The 19572-nt window shown below is 39.4% G+C and overlaps 1 protein-coding gene across 2 annotated transcripts in view; it reads left to right on the forward strand.

Annotated features, from left to right (window-relative positions):
- Nucleotides 1–7480: 7480 nt before the first annotated feature.
- LOC149081727 (uncharacterized) overlaps nt 7481–19572 on the forward strand; it is a 45452-nt gene continuing 33360 nt past the window's right edge. The window contains exon 1 of one of the 2 annotated variants that reach the window (XM_089237147.1): nt 7481–8519. In XM_089237147.1, the coding sequence (XP_089093273.1) occupies nt 7978–8519 (542 nt within the window). In that variant the 5' untranslated portion in view covers nt 7481–7977. The remainder of the gene's footprint in view (nt 8520–19572) is intronic. The other variant, XM_089237146.1, reaches the window with a different exon arrangement.

A 19572-nucleotide genomic window follows, 5' to 3' on the forward strand; every position in this document is an offset into this window, starting at 1 on the left:
TGGCGCATTTGCATATCGCTTAATTGATCTGTGGCACATTATCAGATCTTTTAAATGACCGACGGTGCTGTTTCAGTTCACTTAAGCGTACCGCAGCACATTTCAGATATTTTAAGTGACCCCGCGGAACATTTACAGATCACTTAAAAGACCCAGGGCACAGTTCCAGATCATTTAAATGAACCACGATACAGTTTCAGATCACTTAAAAGTTCCATATATGGCACAATTACAGATTATTTAAATCATAGTTTTCTAAACTTTTTCTTCCCCTCCCCCCATCTCGCCCCTTTCTTCAGAATTTTTTTTCTCTCATCGCCCCCAATTCAAACAAACCTAAAGGATCCTATGTTAAATCAGTAGGTTCCCCCCCCCCCCACTGGACCATTCCATCGCCCACCTGGGGGCAATACTGCCCACTTAGGGAAACTGATTTAAATGAACCACGATACAGTTCCATATCACTTAATTAAATGGCCCGCGACACGTTTTCGAATCGATGAAGTAGCTCTCTTTTAAAGGTTGTTGGCACCCTTGTAATACACATTTCATCCATTTTTTTGGCCACAAATGCTAAAAAAACCACATGTTTAGGGTGGAATAATCTGGAAATGGATTAATAAATAAACGGATTTAAGAAAAAAATGTCGTGAACGTGACCGCAGTTACAGTTTTTTGATCTCCAACGTCAAAAAAATAACAATAAAATAATTCCACAAACCCGATTGTAATCCTCCGTTTGATTGTGCGATACAATGCAAGTGTTGCAATGAATTGTGTAACTGTAAAACACACACAAATCCATGATAAATTATGTGATATCATATTCCCTCTTGGAAATATTATAAAAATGTGGTATAGCCGCGCGGGTTACGTCTTTTTCCACAAAACCTTTGCGCACTGGAATCATTTCCGTGAAAAAGCTCGTACTCATTTTTTCATTATGGTGTTTTTGCACGGACAAAAATTATAAATATTTTTTGCTCGATGTTTCTCTAAGAAACTGGCTTATTCACAAACTTCTACATTGACGCAGAAGGCCACGATTACACTATAAAAGTTTGATAAAATATTTTACAAAACTTGTAAACAACCAATAAAAGTCTATTGGTTACATCCGCTAGAATGTAACCCATACGCTTATTTATTAAACTTTTCAAGTTGTATAAAAGAACATTTGTGAAGTATTTATAGCGTAGACTAATCCCACCCATGGGTGAATTTAAGGTTTCGCCCCATGTGGGGCATTACAAATTTTACCGCCCTTCTCTCATTCTGGTCTAATTTTTCTGACCCACTCATTACTCAAGTTTGCCGCCCTGTCTGCTTAATCCTCGCCCCTGTAAATACACACCTCTGTCTCTAAGTCATTCTTTTGGTCACTCGAACTCTTTGTGACATAGTCAATCGCTCCTTTGGTCACTAACAAGCTTACACTCTCTATTGATCACTATTTTGGTCATTTATATGTCTGCCAAGCGCGTACCCAGAGGGTGGGGGAGTGACAATGGGGTGATCGTCCCATAAGATATCTGTCTCCACTTCTCCATTCACAGCTGAAGAAATCTGCCTCGGCTTCATTCGCAGCTGAGGATAACTGCAACGACTCTATTCGACGCCAAATATATCTGCCTTCGCTTCATTCGCAGCTGAAGATATCTGCCTTCACTCCATTCACAGGTGAATAAATCCGCCTCGGCTTCATTCGCAGCTAAAGATATCTGCCTTCGCTTCATTCGCAGCTGAAGATGTCTTTCTCTGCTTCGCTCGCAGCTGAAGATATCTGTCTCCACTTCTCCATTCACAGGTGAATAAATCCGCCTCGGCTTCATTCGCAGCTAAAGATATCTGCCTTCGCTTCATTCGCAGCTGAAGATGTCTTTCTCTGCTTCGCTCGCAGCTGAAGATATCTGTCTCCACTTCTCCATTCACAGCTGAAGAAATCTGCCTCGGCTTCATTCGCAGCTGAGGATAACTGCAACGGCTCTATTCGACGCCAAATATATCTGCCTTCGCTTCATTCGCAGCTGAAGATATCTGCCTTCACTCCATTCACAGCTGAATAAATCCGCCTCGGCTTCATTCGCAGCTAAAGATATCTGCCTTCGCTTCATTCGCAGCTGAAGATGTCTTTCTCTGCTTCGCTCGCAGCTGAAGATATCTGTCTCCACTTCTCCATTCACAGCTGAAGAAATCTGCCTCGGCTTCATTCGCAGCTGAGGATAACTGCAACGGCTCTATTCGACGCCAAATATATCTGCCTTCGCTTCATTCGCAGCTGAAGATATCTGCCTTCACTCCATTCACAGCTGAATAAATCCGCCTCGGCTTCATTCGCAGCTAAAGATATCTGCCTTCGCTTCATTCGCAGCTGAAGATGTCTTTCTCTGCTTCGCTCGTAGCTGAAGATATCTGTCTCCACTTCTCCATTCACAGCTGAAGAAATCTGCCTCGGCTTCATTCGCAGCTGAGGATAACTGCAACGACTCTATTCGACGCCAAATATATCTGCCTTCGCTTCATTCGCAGCTGAAGATATCTGCCTTCACTCCATTCACAGGTGAATAAATCCGCCTCGGCTTCATTCGCAGCTAAAGATATCTGCCTTCGCTTCATTCGCAGCTGAAGATGTCTTTCTCTGCTTCACTCGCAGCTGAAGATATCTGTCTCCACTTCTCCATTCACAGGTGAATAAATCCGCCTCGGCTTCATTCGCAGCTAAAGATATCTGCCTTCGCTTCATTCGCAGCTGAAGATGTCTTTCTCTGCTTCGCTCGCAGCTGAAGATATCTGTCTCCACTTCTCCATTCACAGCTGAAGAAATCTGCCTCGGCTTCATTCGCAGCTGAGGATAACTGCAACGGCTCTATTCGACGCCAAATATATCTGCCTTCGCTTCATTCGCAGCTGAAGATATCTGCCTTCACTCCATTCACAGCTGAATAAATCCGCCTCGGCTTCATTCGCAGCTAAAGATATCTGCCTTCGCTTCATTCGCAGCTGAAGATGTCTTTCTCTGCTTCGCTCGCAGCTGAAGATATCTGTCTCCACTTCTCCATTCACAGCTGAAGAAATCTGCCTCGGCTTCATTCGCAGCTGAGGATAACTGCAACGGCTCTATTCGACGCCAAATATATCTGCCTTCGCTTCATTCGCAGCTGAAGATATCTGCCTTCACTCCATTCACAGCTGAATAAATCCGCCTCGGCTTCATTCGCAGCTAAAGATATCTGCCTTCGCTTCATTCGCAGCTGAAGATGTCTTTCTCTGCTTCGCTCGTAGCTGAAGATATCTGTCTCCACTTCTCCATTCACAGCTGAAGAAATCTGCCTCGGCTTCATTCGCAGCTGAGGATAACTGCAACGACTCTATTCGACGCCAAATATATCTGCCTTCGCTTCATTCGCAGCTGAAGATATCTGCCTTCACTCCATTCACAGGTGAATAAATCCGCCTCGGCTTCATTCGCAGCTAAAGATATCTGCCTTCGCTTCATTCGCAGCTGAAGATGTCTTTCTCTGCTTCACTCGCAGCTGAAGATATCTGTCTCCACTTCTCCATTCACAGGTGAATAAATCCGCCTCGGCTTCATTCGCAGCTAAAGATATCTGCCTTCGCTTCATTCGCAGCTGAAGATGTCTTTCTCTGCTTCGCTCGTAGCTGAAGATATCTGTCTCCACTTCTCCATTCACAGCTGAAGAAATCTGCCTCGGCTTCATTCGCAGCTGAGGATACCTGCAACGGCTCTATTCGACGCCAAAGATATCTGCCTTCGCTTCATTCGCAGCTGAAGATATCTGCCTTCACTCCATTCACAGCTGAATAAATCCGCCTCGGCTTCATTCGCAGCTAAAGATATCTGACTCCGCTTCATTCGCAGCTAAAGATATCTGACTCCGCTTCATTCACAGCTGGAGATGTCCACCTTCGCTCTATTCACAGCTGAAGATACCTTAATCTACTCCATTCACAACTGAAGATATCTGCAACGGCTCTATTCGACGCTAAAGATATCTGCCTTTGCTCCATTCACAGCTGAAGATATCTGCCTCAACTTCATTCACAGCTAAAGAATCTGCCTCGGCTTCATTGGCAGCTGAAGATGTCTGCCTCGACTTCATTGGCAGCTGAAGATGTCTGCCTCATCTTCATTCGCAGCTCAAGATGTCTGCCTCATCTTTATTCGCAGCTGAAGATGTCTGCCTACACTCAGGGGTGGATTCTGAAGAGAATGATGGGGGAAGGAGGGGAAACGACCGCTCCTCTCACAAGAGCCTGATTATATGGGATTTGGATGAGTTTTGGATTTTCGGGGCTCTTTAGAAGTCGGGGCCCCGTACGCGTGCCTGGTGCTCCCGCCGTTAAATCCGCTTCTGGATACAGCAACTATTTTCATGTGATTATACGTTGAAAAAAATCGGAATTTCTTAGTGCGGCTCATATACCACTGAGTCTTACCTAGTCGTGTTTTTTTCTTCTTCTTTTGGAGAGGTTGGAATAGAAATAAATATTTAAATAAAACTAATTTGCAAAAAATAGTTTTTTTCCCCCGAGATGGAGTATAGAAGTGAATAAAAAAAAATGGACACATATTATTTTCTACAAAAACGTGATCCAGCAACACATTCCATTCTTTGATATCAACGAATGGAATTTGCATAAGTGAACTAGATAATAAAATTTTTTCTGAAAGTAGCGAAATTTCCATCTGCGGATTACACGCTGCCACCACAAAATAAGTAGGCCTACTCAGCAAATTACAGTAGTAACATAAACAAAATTGTTCTAGAGATGTAAAATTCCCTGTAATAATCTTCTTGAGAACATTCTCATTGAATAGAGTATTCTACAACAGTGGTTCTTAACCGGTGGCCATATGGCCCCCTTGTGGTACTGGGACATTCCAGGGGGCCACGGAAGAAAATGAAGTGGTAAGAGGCCAGGTAGTTTTTAGGACACCAGAGAGAGCTGAGAAGAAAAATTTAAGTGCGAAGAAATGAAGCTTTCAAGTCAAGGGTGTTCAACCCTTTCAAGAATACGGGCCACACTTCATTGGTTTGAAAACGTGTCGAGGGCCACTCAAGTGACTTGGAAATGTGCCGTTGGTCAATTAAATTATCTATAATAGTGCTCCAGGTTAATTGATTGATTTGTAAATGTGCAGCAGGCCACTTAAATGTGATGCTTCGTTCATTTTTACAAAGTTAAGTTGGAGGTCGCGGGCCATATCAGATGACTCTGAGGACCACATTTTGCCCGCGGGCCACGGGTTTGAGCATGTATGTTTTACGTGAAATATATGGTGGGGTGTGACTACTTATAGAATCTAACAAAACCACCCATAAATCCAGGGTCATCTCAAGGCATTTACCCATCCTTGTCTAACCCTCTACATTTTACAGCAGGGACCGCAGGATGGGGTCTTTCATAGGTATCCTGGGTAGATTTTTCGCGAGTTCCACTATATTAAATTTACGCTGTGAAAAAACACAAATTGATGAGAATAATATCATGTGCCAGTCTGCAGCTCTATCAGTCCCATTCCTGTGAGGGACCACGCCAGGGGGGAGGGTCTCATGCGACCCCCACCTCATAAATTTCGAAGATAAATGGTAAATACTGTAGTAATTTTGTAGACTGTTATTTCCAGCTAAGTATGGGACTATAGAACATCACTTTGCCTAGGGGCCCATGATGGTGAGACTGTTCTAAATAGAACTCGGACTAGAGGGGTGTTCAATAAATTCTAGCTCAGTGGTCTGGAGTCCAATCTTATTTACAAAAATTTTGTTCAATATAAATTTACTGAAAAAAATCAATTCAATACGTAGAAAGAATCTCGCTTCTGGATGATGGTCGAAGACCCTGGGTAAGACGGGGAGCCACGAAAAAAAAAAATGTTCTAAAAGGGGGCCACGGGTAAAAAAGGTTAAGAAACACCGTTCTAGAATATTCTCCGGGGAAGGGCTAAAATAATAAAATAAAATAATAACTTCATCTTAACGTGTCTCATAACTTTCAACATGGTAAAAAACGATGCTCTAATAGAAATATCATTAAAAATACTATTTATATATATATAAACCCTTAATTTATTTCAAATTTCTTACACGTGTTCTTGACTGTAAATCCTTCATTAAATTTTTAAAAAAATTTAAATTTAAAGTTTAACTTTATTGAGTCAATGAATTCTCAAAATTTTGCTTCATTTCATGAACTGAACTAAGTTTCCTTTGTTTTGAATCAATTTTTATTAAATTACATCGATGTCATGGTATTTTATTATGCGCGCAAGCTGTTTTTAATGCAAATTAGTTTTCTGAAAATTAATTATAACATAGCACATACAATCAAGAACATGTGTGAAAAATTGCAAATATATCAATTGTTAATTAGTATTTTTAATGATATTTCTATTAGAGCATATTTTTTCACTATGTTAAAAGGGGATGAGACCCGTTAAGGATTAAGCTTACGAATGAATGTCTAAAAAGTGCAAATAAAATTGCTACCTGTCTCATTGAGGAGACGAATATTTTCTCTACAGGAATAAAATTATTACTAAATTTAATAAATTTGGACAAAAATGTAATCCAAGTTTTCCAAAATCTCCACGAGAAATAATTTTTGAAACCTCTCGCCATGACCGAGAGAATATTCTGAGAATATTTTCAGCTGAAAGTTGTCATTATGAGGTGATTACATGCCAAGAATTATTTTGTTTTAAATTTCTAAGGCAATGAAAACTAAATTTTTTCCCCATTATTTAAGAGAAAAAAGAATATATTCTCGACCATTTTCTCTCCAATTTTTACATTCAGGAGAATATATTCTTGCTCTCCGTAAATATTCTCACCTCAAACATCTCTAATTATTACATAAACACGAATTTCAATACTCATTTTCGTTTCCCCCGAAAACTCAAGGGGAAAAAAACACACCAAACCTTCGGGAAGACGAAAAAAAATAATTTAAATTCCATAAATCCTTTAAAAAAAAATCCAAAAAAAAAAAACAACCACGACGATCATCACGTTGACGGAACCAGAAAGAAAAAGAGGAAAAACATTTCCGAAATCGAAGTTTTTCTTTCAGTTTTTCTCCATCCGACCACCAGAGGGCGGTAGCTAACAGGACGGGCATAGGGCAGCAGCGAAGGGAAAGGTGGAGCTATAGAGGCTCTTCCCAAACGCTTCCTCTACCCCCCGCTCCCCGTCTTTCTTCCTTATAACTGCTTGGTCTTCCTTCCCTCTGGCGCCTCCATGGCGCCCACCGACGCCAGCTCCGGCACGCCGCCTTTGCACCCAACCAGCCAGCCTTTTTCTGCCTCTAACCTCTCTCTCCTCCACCCCTCCCACACTCACGCATCTTCTCTCTTTCTCTTCCCCGCACCTTCTCGCATTTACTCCTATATTGTTTTTTTTCTACCCCCCCCCCCTCCTCCTCCGCCGTCTTTCTCTTGGCGTACGGCAGCAGCATCAGAATCAGTAAAAGGAGAGAGAGTGCGAAAGTAAAGTGAGAGCGCGAGGTGCGCAAACGAGTGTCCTGCCACCCAAACTGATCAGTTGAGTTTGCTGAAGAGCCACAGCCAGGAGCTTAAGCAAGACCAAGCTGTTGTCTTTCCATCAAGAATAATAATAATAATAAATAGGCGTTATGAGAAGGAAGGTGAAGCTTTCGGAAGGGTGATTCCCGTCTAGTGTTTCGATGGTGCCACAATCCCCTCCGGGACATGGACGTGGTCAGTGTACCTGACGAATCCATCGTACTGTCGACCGGTCTGGAACGTCAAATGTGACGACTAACTGATGATATGAACCGGATTTAATTGAGATAATTTTTTTTGTTGAAAAAGTGGAAGATTTTTAGAACTGGGACAACGTATAATTTTTTTTTTATTTATTTATTTTTAAATTTATTTTACAATTTCGGTATAACTTCGCAAAAGTGTTGTTCGACAGCTACGAATCTTCACCCATGAGATTCGAACCAACGGATCTCGTCGGCGGACCGGGTATGGCCTACCACCACCCGTTCCTGCTCCCGCCGCCCGTGGGAGCGAGGCAGCCGCCCCCTCCGAACAACGGGGGCGCCCCGTCGATGATACCCTCGACGACGTCGACGGGAACGCCCGGGGTGACGACGACGGACTTCAGCATGAATTCCATCCTCGGGCCGCAGCACCACCACTACCTGACGGCGGCCCTGCAAGCCGGTTTCGGTCCGCAGGCGCTGACCGCGGCGGCGGCCGCTGCCTGCGGCGTCTACGGCACGGCCGGCATCGCGGGAGCAGCAGCAGCAGCAGCTGGTGCGGTCGGCTTGTACCCGAAGCTCCCGCCGCATCTGACCGCCGAGGACGTCCTGGCGGCTCAGGGAGCCGCGCATTTCCGACCACTGAGGACTATAGAACCGGAGGACGATGGCGTCCAGGACGATCCTAAAGTCACCCTCGAATCCAAAGATCTTTGGGATAAATTCCACGCGCTCGGGACGGAAATGATCGTCACAAAATCTGGACGGTGAGTCTCAATCAATTCATTTAATAATATAATCAATCATAGAACGACACACGAAAATCAATCATTACCATCCCAATCAGACCTAGATCTTATTCAGTGTGGGAGTACAAACTACACTCCCACCCCTTTGACCCATTCTAGAATAATATCACGTTCGCAATGCAAAATATAGCCTATTCTACAATTTTGATTATATTGTAAAATAAATATAATAATTTTTTGTTAAAAGTACAAAATTTTTGACCCGTATTTAGCCCTTTTTTCACACTAAAATAATCATGGGTCAAATAGGACCCCTGTGCAAAACGCGTCCCGCAAGCCTATCAACATTTGTGCTCTTAAGTTGAAAATATCACCCTCTCTTACGGTGTCAATCAATATATTCATTCGATAGTTATTACAGTCGAATCCCGTTATAACGAACTCCAAGAGACCGGAGAAATCACTTTGTCATAATGAAATTCCAGGTTTTTCCCGTTGTTCCTACGTCAACTTATTTGAGGAGTTAGAAAAGTGTTCGTTTAAACGATATTTTCGCTATAACGGTATTCGACTGTATTTTGGTATTTATCCATATTTGCATTTTAATCGTTATCGTATTGCGTTTGATACAGGACGATATTTATGATACAGGACATTTTAAAACGTCTATGAAAAATTTTTGAAGAGTAGAATTTTCATCGTTATCGTCCGAAATACGTCGTTCCTACGGCACTTTTTAACCCTTTAGGGGTGAATTATTATTACTTTTTTTTTTGGAGAACGTCTTTACACGGCGGCGGGAAAAAAAAAAGACTTCATTGAAAATGAACGTAACGGAAGGACAACTGATGATAATCTATATTTAGAGACAGGCACGTCTTCCTGTTGTTTTCTTCAGCGATTATTACGATCGAGAGTAGCCTACGTAATAATTGATTATTAGAATTATTATTCACTTTTTTTAAAGGAAAAATTTTGATCGTATTCCTAATAAATGAAAGCATTCTTCAAATTATTATTATTATTATTATAGAAAATATGGCGAGCAATTTAATTTTTTTTTAAAAGAGATTATATACAGTCGAATCCCGTTATAAAGAACTCGAACAGATAGGAGAAACCACTTCGTTATTATAACAAGATTTCGTTACATGGTTATGAAATATTAATCAATTTCGTTAACACAAATTCCTTTACAAGGAATTCCAGGTTTTAGCATTGTTCGTATGTTGTAAATGGAGGATTAGAAAAGTGTTTCGTTAAAACGAGATTTTTTTGCTATATCGGCATTCGTTAAAACAGGATTCGACGGTATTTTAATTGTAAATTATATGCCTATATTTTCTGTAGAATGGATATTATCCGAATTACATATTGTGATGTGCATTTGGAATAATACTGTACTCCTATTAAGATCTTCAATATAATTTGTGTTATGCCGGTATTACACTATAAAACTTTTTAAAAAGTTTCTTTTACGATACTTAAAAAAAAAAAAAAACCAACCAAGCAATCAATAAAGCTTATTGATTGCATTTGTTGGAATGTAACTGATACGCGTATTGGTTTAATTTTAAAAGTTTTATAAAAGAATTTTTACAATGCTTTTATAGTGTGATACCGGCCATATACGAGGAAATGCGAGAAAGGCCAGCATTACGCAATAAAAGTTTGATAAGAGATCTTTTACAAACTCAAAAAAAAAAAAACTGGTTGCAGTTTTCAAGTTTTACAAAGAAACTTTGTCAAACTTTTATAGTGTAATCTCGGCCAAAGTAAATAGTGTATCGAATGGAATTTGAAATCTGTTTCTCCACGTGAATTTCAAGCTCGCAAATCATCTGTATTTGCTCTCAAAACACATTTTTCTAAATTACAAAACAATTTTTTTCTTAACATACAGTATATTTCTCGCTTGTAACTTGGGAAACTCGTAATTCAAAACAACAGGAGAATACCTTTTTTACCATTCCATTTCAGTTAATCTCTATTGTTTAACCGTTCTCATCATAGATGTCCCTTATCAATCTGCTTATCTATCAGAATATTCAAAAATTAGCAGATAGAGAAGTAGTGCCTGTAGGCTACCGAACATAACGGAGATTAACAGAAATAGAGTGGTAGCTCAAGTTCCCGGAGTGAGCTTGACTTGTGAGCTTTCCAAGTTACGAGTAATGAATATATTAGATGGAATTCATAATTTTGAGAATAAATATTAGACTTACGAAGAGAGAACTTGAAATTCGCGCTAAAAATCTCATTTTATACTCCAACGCTCAGGGTGCTTTAAATGAGTCTAAGCATAGGAGCAAGGTTAACTGGAAACATTGGGAGAGCTCAAAAGTATCTCTGGGGAAGGGGGACTCAAACCCACTTTTTCTGCAAGTATTATGGAATCGATGGTGAAAATTTATAAATTTGGGAAGCTTAAGTTCGAGCCCACATGTCGGATACAAGTTTGCGCCTATGAGTTGAAGCCGACAGCGATTCCGTGTGCATACCGTATGCTGTATTCATGTTTCAAACAAAATTACTTCTATTCTGCTTTGAAATACATTGTACAGAACACTAATCATTGATTTCAATAGACGTTATCGATATTGTGGACATGTAGGAACGAATTAAAATCTTCATTATCGAAAATGGTAGAGAGTTTGCTTCGAAATACGTTTTCTATGAGACGAGCAGTAAACCTCTGAAGCCGTGATTACACTATAAAAATTTCATAAAATTTATTTTACAAAACTTGACAAACACAGCCAATAAGATCATCGGTTGCATTTTCTCGAATCTAACCGATATGCTTATTGGTTGAATTTTTCAAGTTTTATAAAAGGACTTTTAGAAAACTTTTATAGTGTAATACCGGCCTGGGGAATGAATTTAACTCATACATCTAGATAACAGTCTCTCGGCTGTTGAATGAATGAATAAACAAATAAAAAAATTGTTACTATTTTCCTGAGATCGCGCATTTTTATCTCATATGCCGCTGCCATATCAGAGAAGCAACCTTCCAGGCTGAACGTTTCCTCTGACAAATTTCTCACTTTCAAAATGCAAAGAGAGCGTTGATGTTGATAGTTTACTTACGATGAAGATGGATTAATAATTTTGGTAATTCTATTCTTCGCTTATCAGCTACTTCAGGACCGAAAGAACCAAGGACGCTCCCCCCCCCCCAACTATTGGCTAAAACGTGAATCTTCCTGAACTTAAGGCGTACGCAGGAAGGGGCGTAGTTGGTATATATGAAGAGAATCAAAAATATTGAAAAATTTTTTTAGTATTTTTGTAAACACAATTAAAATATCGAATGAAAATACCTTTATATATGCTGCTATCTTATCCCCCCTATGCTCGATTTTATTCTTAAAAGGGGGTCTCTTCGCATTCTCCTAAAGTGACCCTTCAAATTTTCTTGGGACTTTTGGAGACCATAGTTACAGAAGGACATAGACTTGAGAGACTTGTTTTTTGAACATGTTTACATTGGAGGAACGATCATTAGGATGCATAGGCGTACGCAGAATTTTCTCAAAGGGGGGTTCAATTTTTTTTTCTCAAGGGAGGGGGGGGTTTACGTTTTTTCCTGTAAAAAAACACTATAATCTCGGCTTGAGGGGAGGGTTAGTAGAACCCCCCTTGCGGATGCCAATGTTAGGATGTCCGAAATGATTAATATTTTCAACCAGATAGATGGAATGGACCATGAGTTATTAATACACCGTCAATCGAGTGCTTCTACAATAAGACACACAGTATTCATTATAAGAGGACAACTCTCCAGGGAATTTTTTTTTTCAAACAGGATTGCAAATAATTGGAATAGCTTATACTCGGGAGGGGAGGGGGGCTCGTGAATTCTGACACAATTGACACGTTTAAAGAGAAATACGATATCATATTGGGATAAATCTAGAAAATACCCATACTTAGATGAGACAACCATAGTTTTTTATGGGCAGTATATTTATATTTTGTCATAGTTATGGTTTTTTCATGATAATTGCTATTGTTTTAGGTTGCTGTATTTTTATGTAATTGGCGTCCATATTTTTCATGAGCATTTTTTTTTCAGCACATTTCGTTGGGCATTTTGGCCGGTCTTTGGGGTCTTTGTATTTGTGTCTTATAATCAATTTCTGTTACTTCATTTTAAAATGCTTTTGAAGATTATTTTAACTGAAACTTTCTCTTTAAGAGATTTCTTGTGGCCCCTCCAAAGCCGTACCATCCTTCCTACGCCTCTACACCGAACCCCATAACAGAAATTAGAGTGAAAATTTAGTGACGAAGGATCTCGTTACAACCTCTTACCAACCCCCGGGGATCCGTGGACCATCTTTTGAAAAGGTTTTCAAGAAAGACAGCTTATCGAACGAAGGACGACCGCTATGAATAAAATGAAGTGAGGCTGAGCACACAAAACAGTGTTTCTCAAAGTTTGTGCCGAAGTTTCTAAATTGCAGTCGATATTGTGTGTCCATCCAATGCTTTGAAGTGGTTCTTTTGTATATAATTCTGAAGAGCCGCGGACGAACGTGCAAAAAAGCAAAGGAGCCGCGAATAACAAAATTTTAAGACTCATTGGATTAAAATAATACTTTCAAGGACATGTTCATTAGTCGAAAAACACCAGAATCATTCATTCAGGATCAATAACTTAATTTTCAAACCGGAAAGCGTAACAGATTCAGATATAGTTACACTTTTCGATTAATACAAAATCTTTTCGTTTACAAGACTTGATTTGAATCGCAGCTGAGATCTTTATAATCCGCTCGTAATGTTACATCTCAATACAATTCAGTCCTGGCTGTAAAAACATGGCGTGTCAATCACTGGAAATTATGAAAATTGAAGCTAAACCGGTGAACGGCACAAATTCTGATAAAATCTCAGAGTGACACAATAACGACGTTCCCAATGACCATAACAATAACGTTCACTTTCCGATAGAGACATTACAGATAACATGTGTTTTACCTTCAAAAATACATACTTCATCAGCCCGCCAGGCCTTTTGTAAGCCGTTGAAATAGCCCTGAGGGCAGGTCTCGGCAAATACTCTCGCATTCCGCAATACATACTCTCATCTCTTTCAAAAACAGTAGGCTTATTCATTCAATGGTAAATTAATATTTCAATACGATAAACAGTGGTGTAATCTTTAGATCAGTTTCCCAACCTTTTTGGTCCCATCGCCCCCTTCTTCAGAACATTTTTTCTCCCATCGCTCCCCCCACCCCCAACGCGATCTAACCCATAGGATCCTATGTTATACCCGTAGCTTCTACCACCCCTTGGAACTTTCCATCGCCCCCAAGGGGGCGTTAACGCCCACGTTGGGAATCACTGCTTTAGATCAAGGAAAAAAAGTCATTGTCCCTTTCAAAGTTAGTACGTGTTTACCTCCATATTTTAGTCCCTCTCTCTCTCTCTTCTCTCAGGCGAGGGTGGCAAAATTTTGTGAGAATTTTGCTAGCAAACACTAGCTTGAAGGACTCTGGTTCCTGTAGGAATATATTCGAAAAATACCAGAATCATTCATTCATCATCAGTAACTTAAATTTCACACCTAAAAGTGTAATTACAGATTCAACTGTACTTACACTTTCCGGTTGACACATCATCTTTTCGTTTGTAATACCTGATTTGGATCCCAGCTGGGGGATTTCAGATATCTTTATAATCAGCTGTAAATTCAAGATCTCAATCCGAATCCACCATGGCTTGAAAATATGGTGTGTCAATCACGGCAAGTGATAAAAATCGAAGCCGAAACGGTAAAAATTCTGAAAATCTCAGAGTAGCGCAACAACGGCTTTTCCAATAACCATAATAATAATATCAATCACTCTCCCCGATAGAGACATTATAAATAACAGACATTTTTACCTCCAAAACAGCATTCATTCAACGTTAAATTAATATTTAAATGCGATAAACATTGGTGCAATCTTTAGATCAAGGAAAAAAAAAAAGTCAATGTCCCTTTTGTAAGTGTTTACCTCCATTTTAGTCTCTGTCTTCTGTGATGACGAGGTTGATTGTTTCTTGGAGGAATCGGTCTAAATCAATTAGAATCACACGATTACGACGAGACGGCAAATGTAATTTCCGAACGTGAGACGACTTCAACGATCCCGATTTCGGTGAATCTCAATTTAATTTACCCGACCGGGAAAAAAAGAGAAAAATTTACTCTTTCCTTCCTCTCTCTCTCTATCTTTCTAAATTGTCTCTTGTAATTGCATTACAATACACACGCACAAGAAAAAGACGTTTGTATGCAATTCGCCGACTTTCTTTTCATACAAGAGAGTAAATTATAGCAATTTGCTCCGTCAATTATGTTCATTTTAACGCGATCCTCATGATGATATTCACCGATAAGAGGTTTTTGCCATATTTGTGGAGTGAAAACCCGCGAAAATTCTCGAACTAATTTCGGGACCTGTTCGGATTATCGGAAAATTCGGATTAGAGGGTTTCGTCTTTTTGAATGTGATTTTTTACTTTTAAAAAGTAATGGCAGAGCAAGAGGGCTGGAACTGGGGGGGGGGGGGGCAGCTGCCCCGGGTGGAAAAATTTAGGGGGCAGTTTAAGGTGAGAACAAAGAAAACACCGTTGTAATATTATAGAATTTTAAAATTTAGGGGGTCGGCGAATTCTAGTTACGGTCCTGGAAGTGGGTGCCCTAGGTGTTATATAGTAGCCTTACATTTTAATGAAAGAAGAAACATGTGAAGGGACTCATGATAACCTTTCATTGCAGTTAGTATCAATTATGATAGGCTTGTGGGGGGGGGGGGGTATTATAATGTTAAGATGTCTTGGTGTTGGGTGTTCTCTTCGTTTTGCTTCTTTCTCCTTCTCTCTTAGTTGTATGAATTAATTGGGTTTTCTGATTAGCTGGATTCTAGTGTATTTAGCCTATTAATTAGGCTATTCGGAATCGGTGATATACTATTTTCTTTTCTTAATCTTTTTTGTTTTCTTCCCGAATGTGACCAATGACAATAATTAATCTCGCCATATTAACCTTTTCGCTCTAGAGCAGCCATCGTCACTCCGTTGCTCGCGAGCACATATATTACTCCCTGAAGTACCCAAAGTGCTCGCATTCAATTTCGTGCTCGCGAGCACTTGATCAATGTTCCATTTAACACACCTAGTAAAAATTGCATTCAACGATTGAAATCATCTTTTTTTCATGCATTCGTATGTTAAACTTGCCGTAAAGGTGCTCTTCTTTTGATGATGGGTAAAGGCAGTGGTCGCGAGTGGAAAAAGGTTAAAGACCTCTGCTCTACAGCATAGTTTCTCAACCTTTTTTTGTCTCATCGCCCCCTTCTTCAGAAATTTTTTTCTCCCATCGCCCCCCAACGCAATCCAACTCATAGGATACTATGCTATACTCGTTGCTTCTTCCGCCTCCCTGGAACATTCTATTTCCCCCCCCCACCCCCAGGGGACGTTAACACCCACGCTGGGAATCACTGCTCTAGAGGTGCAAATATGTGTACCTCATTTTTAACGGTTTTAAATGATTTTAATGAATTTTTTTCAACTTAAGAAAGGCTTGAGGTGTGCGTAAGGTTACATAACTCAAGTGGTGCTAATAAAGATATCGAGCCAAATTAATTAATTAAAAAAAATAAAAATAATTAAATAAAAATAATTAAATAAAAAAAATTAAAGGGCATTTTGACATACAATAAACACAAATTAATTAAAACAATATTTTTTGGAAAAAAATGTTTTCGCTAAGGTTCGAAAAGAGTTAATACAAGGATTATTCTTATCTCAGAGAAATGATCCTTTTAGTTATTGCCCAACAACTTCGGCTTTGCAGGCCGGGTAAAAATACTTTGCGGTCCGGTGTGAAAACTATTTTGCGCGCTCCCCATAATACCCGTATATGTGCCCCTTCCCCCGAAAAGTATAGGGGAGGGGGAAAGTAATGAAACTTTTCAGCTTTTCACATTTACTACTGGAGAGAACATAGGTTCTACCTACTTCAAATCCTTTGTAGAATTTTTCATTTTGTGTAGCAATAAAAATACTGTCCCTACATTTTAGAAATATTCATTTTTGTTAGTGTTCCGTAACCATCTAGGGCATAATTTCCCAAATTTTTTGTTCCATCGCCCCCCCCCCCCTTCAGAAATTTTTTTCCCTCATCGCTCCCTGACTCAAGCAAACCCATAAGATCCTATGTTACACCCGTAGTTTCTATCGCCCCTCAGGACCATTCCATCTCTCAGCGGGGGACGGGGGGGGGGGGTATATTGCTAACTTTGAGGAAACACTGATCTAGGGCTTGACAAATCGAAAAAAAAGTTAGGCGCCAGCCAAATTTTCAAGAGCTAAATAATACTTTTTTCCTATGAAAAAGGCTTAAATAATTCCCTTCATGCTTTCCTGGGCCTTGGTGGCCTTGTCCCATTGTTGGTGCAAATGATTACATAAATTCTGAAAATTTTGCGTTGTCTACAGACTCCAATTTATTTATATCACAAAGAAAATTTTAGGTATCAACGCCGATTTTTCAGCCACCGTGGAGACCTGGCACCTGGGGTTTGTTAAGTCCTGGTAACCATAAAGCATTGATTCTCAACCAGGGATCCACGTACCCCCTTAGAGATACTCGGAGAGATTTCAGATGGTGAGTTAGCGTGGATGAGAAAACAATTAACTATTATGTTTACATTATTAAATGGTTTATATTATTCTGGAAATGGGTCTGTGGTAAGGGGTCCCTGGCTTTCATCTGATCGGCATAAAGGGTCCGTGCAACGCAAAAGATTAAGAACCCAGACATAAAGCTATCTACGCAAACTAGACGTGTTTTTAATAAAGCCCAACATATATTTTTGTATACAAATATATAAATTCATTGAAATTTTAGCTATTGATGACTTTGATACACATTTGATGTCAAAATGAAATATATATATTTTACAAAAAAGAATTATTTTAAGAAAAAGGAAAAAAATTGAATTTTATGAGAGTGAAATAGAACCTATGCAGTGGGTCTTCATCAGTGGGAACCACCCCCCCCCCCCCACAATGCTCCAAACAGCAAAAATGTATCTGATGATGGTAAGCCAAGAATAGGCATAAATTTCCCATCAGTTCCCCAGACATTTTTGAGAAAAACAAGCTTTGGAAGTCAAAAAGCAAGTATGAGAAAATACAAAAATTAAAAAACCACAAAAAACACGAAAATACATGAGTAGCACAATATTAAATAGACACCTCCACAAAAGTGTGTTTTTAACACAATATTGTGCTACTCATGTATTTTCGTGGTTTTTTATGGTTTTTTAATTTTTGTATTTTCTCATACTTGCTTTTTGACTTCCAAAGCTTGTTTTTCTCAAAAATGTCTGGGGAACTGATGGGAAATTTATGCCTATTCTTGGCTTACCATCATTAGATACATTTTTGCTGTTTGGAGCATTGGGGGGGGGGGGTTCCCCCTCGAGAAGGACCTCCTCATTGTTCTCCCATTTTATTTTATTTTTGTATTTTTCGTATCTTCTCTCATTTTTCTTCTATACAATACAATACAAATACAATACAATACAATACAAATACAACGCCACAACAGGCAAAATGCCCAACGAGGTGGCTGATATATACATTATTTTAATTAATTTTATTTTATATAATTTTATAATTTTTAGTTATGTGCATACGGCTTCCTTTGGCGCTATACTCTACCTTTTGAATTGTTTCAAATACTGAAAAAGTGACATACCTTTGTAAAGTAATAAACTGTTATACTAATACTGGCAGGATTAAAGATGTGACAAACCATTGTAAAGGCATATACTATACATGTCTGAAACGCATTGTTTGAGAACCACGGTAACCAGAGCAAACATTCCGAGAGTGATTGTTGAGGCCAAGAAACCATTTATATGACATGAGTGTCATATAAATAGTTATTATCGTTCAGTCCCGGTCTTGTTTGATTTAATGCAAAATTTGGGGACGATCAGTCTAAAATAGTAGATTTGTATAGGGAACAAACATACATACTTTCACATTTATATATAAGATATGCATAATCAATAGAGAGAGTTATGGTTTTTTTTTTTGTAAATTCTCTCTCATATCCCTTAATATTTTTTTTACGGACCAATGCGGTCGCACCCTTTGCATCTCCCCAAGTCCTGCCCTGAAGGTTTGTTGGATTTGGTTTGGGTTCCCGCTGGGTATACGTCACTATACTTTAAAGAGGGTTTAGGATCCATGCATTTTGTCAATTTAACGCATGGGCAGTGTCCTTGGTTCACAAAGGACCATCTTAACGCATGAGCCCACTTGGACACGGCCCAGGGCTAACAAGTGGCCCAAGTGCATACGAAGTTTCGTGTTAACCCCTTTAAGCGGCACAGCAGAAATCACTAAACCCCCATTCAAAATATATCTTTTTAATTAAGAAGGATTTCTTCGGATTTTCAGCAGATACAAAGCTTATCTATCATCATGATTTGTATATATTGTAATTAATCTAGGATTTCTTTTGTCAGTTCTTTTTTTTTTCTTTCTTTTGTAAGCTTTTTTTTTTTCTCTTTTTAAATTTTTTTTATGTATGTATTCTATGTAAATGGAAAATACAGTTCCCCGACACCACCCAGCCCCTTAACGGGAGCAAGGGCTGAAATTGACTAATGTCGACAGAGCCTGGGTAGTGTACGGTTTAAAAGTAAAAAGTAAAGGCAGGAACAAAGTAAGAGGTATGGGAGGAGGGAATTGTGTTCCATTGAGGAAAAATCAACTTTACAAAATATGGGAAATTAGAGGCCTTTAAGGGAGCGAGATATCTCGTCAATGCCACTCAAAGGGTTTATGAGATTTGATACTATGATATCCGAAGTTGGAATCTCGACTATAAACAATTGAATGATGTAAATTAGTAAACAGATAAAGATCCATTTGGAGGGGCGGGGCATAATAACATCACGTATCTTGAGGGCCTATATGGCCTTCAAGACGGCCGGTGAAATAATTTCATCTTGCATTGTAGCTAATACCAATAATGTCAGGTTTT

The sequence above is a fragment of the Pholcus phalangioides genome, unplaced genomic scaffold, assembly GCF_987345545.1.
Source record: "Pholcus phalangioides strain wild (caught in Gottingen) unplaced genomic scaffold, Ppha-v1.0 ptg000009l_1, whole genome shotgun sequence".
Classification (NCBI taxonomy): domain Eukaryota; kingdom Metazoa; phylum Arthropoda; class Arachnida; order Araneae; family Pholcidae; genus Pholcus; species Pholcus phalangioides.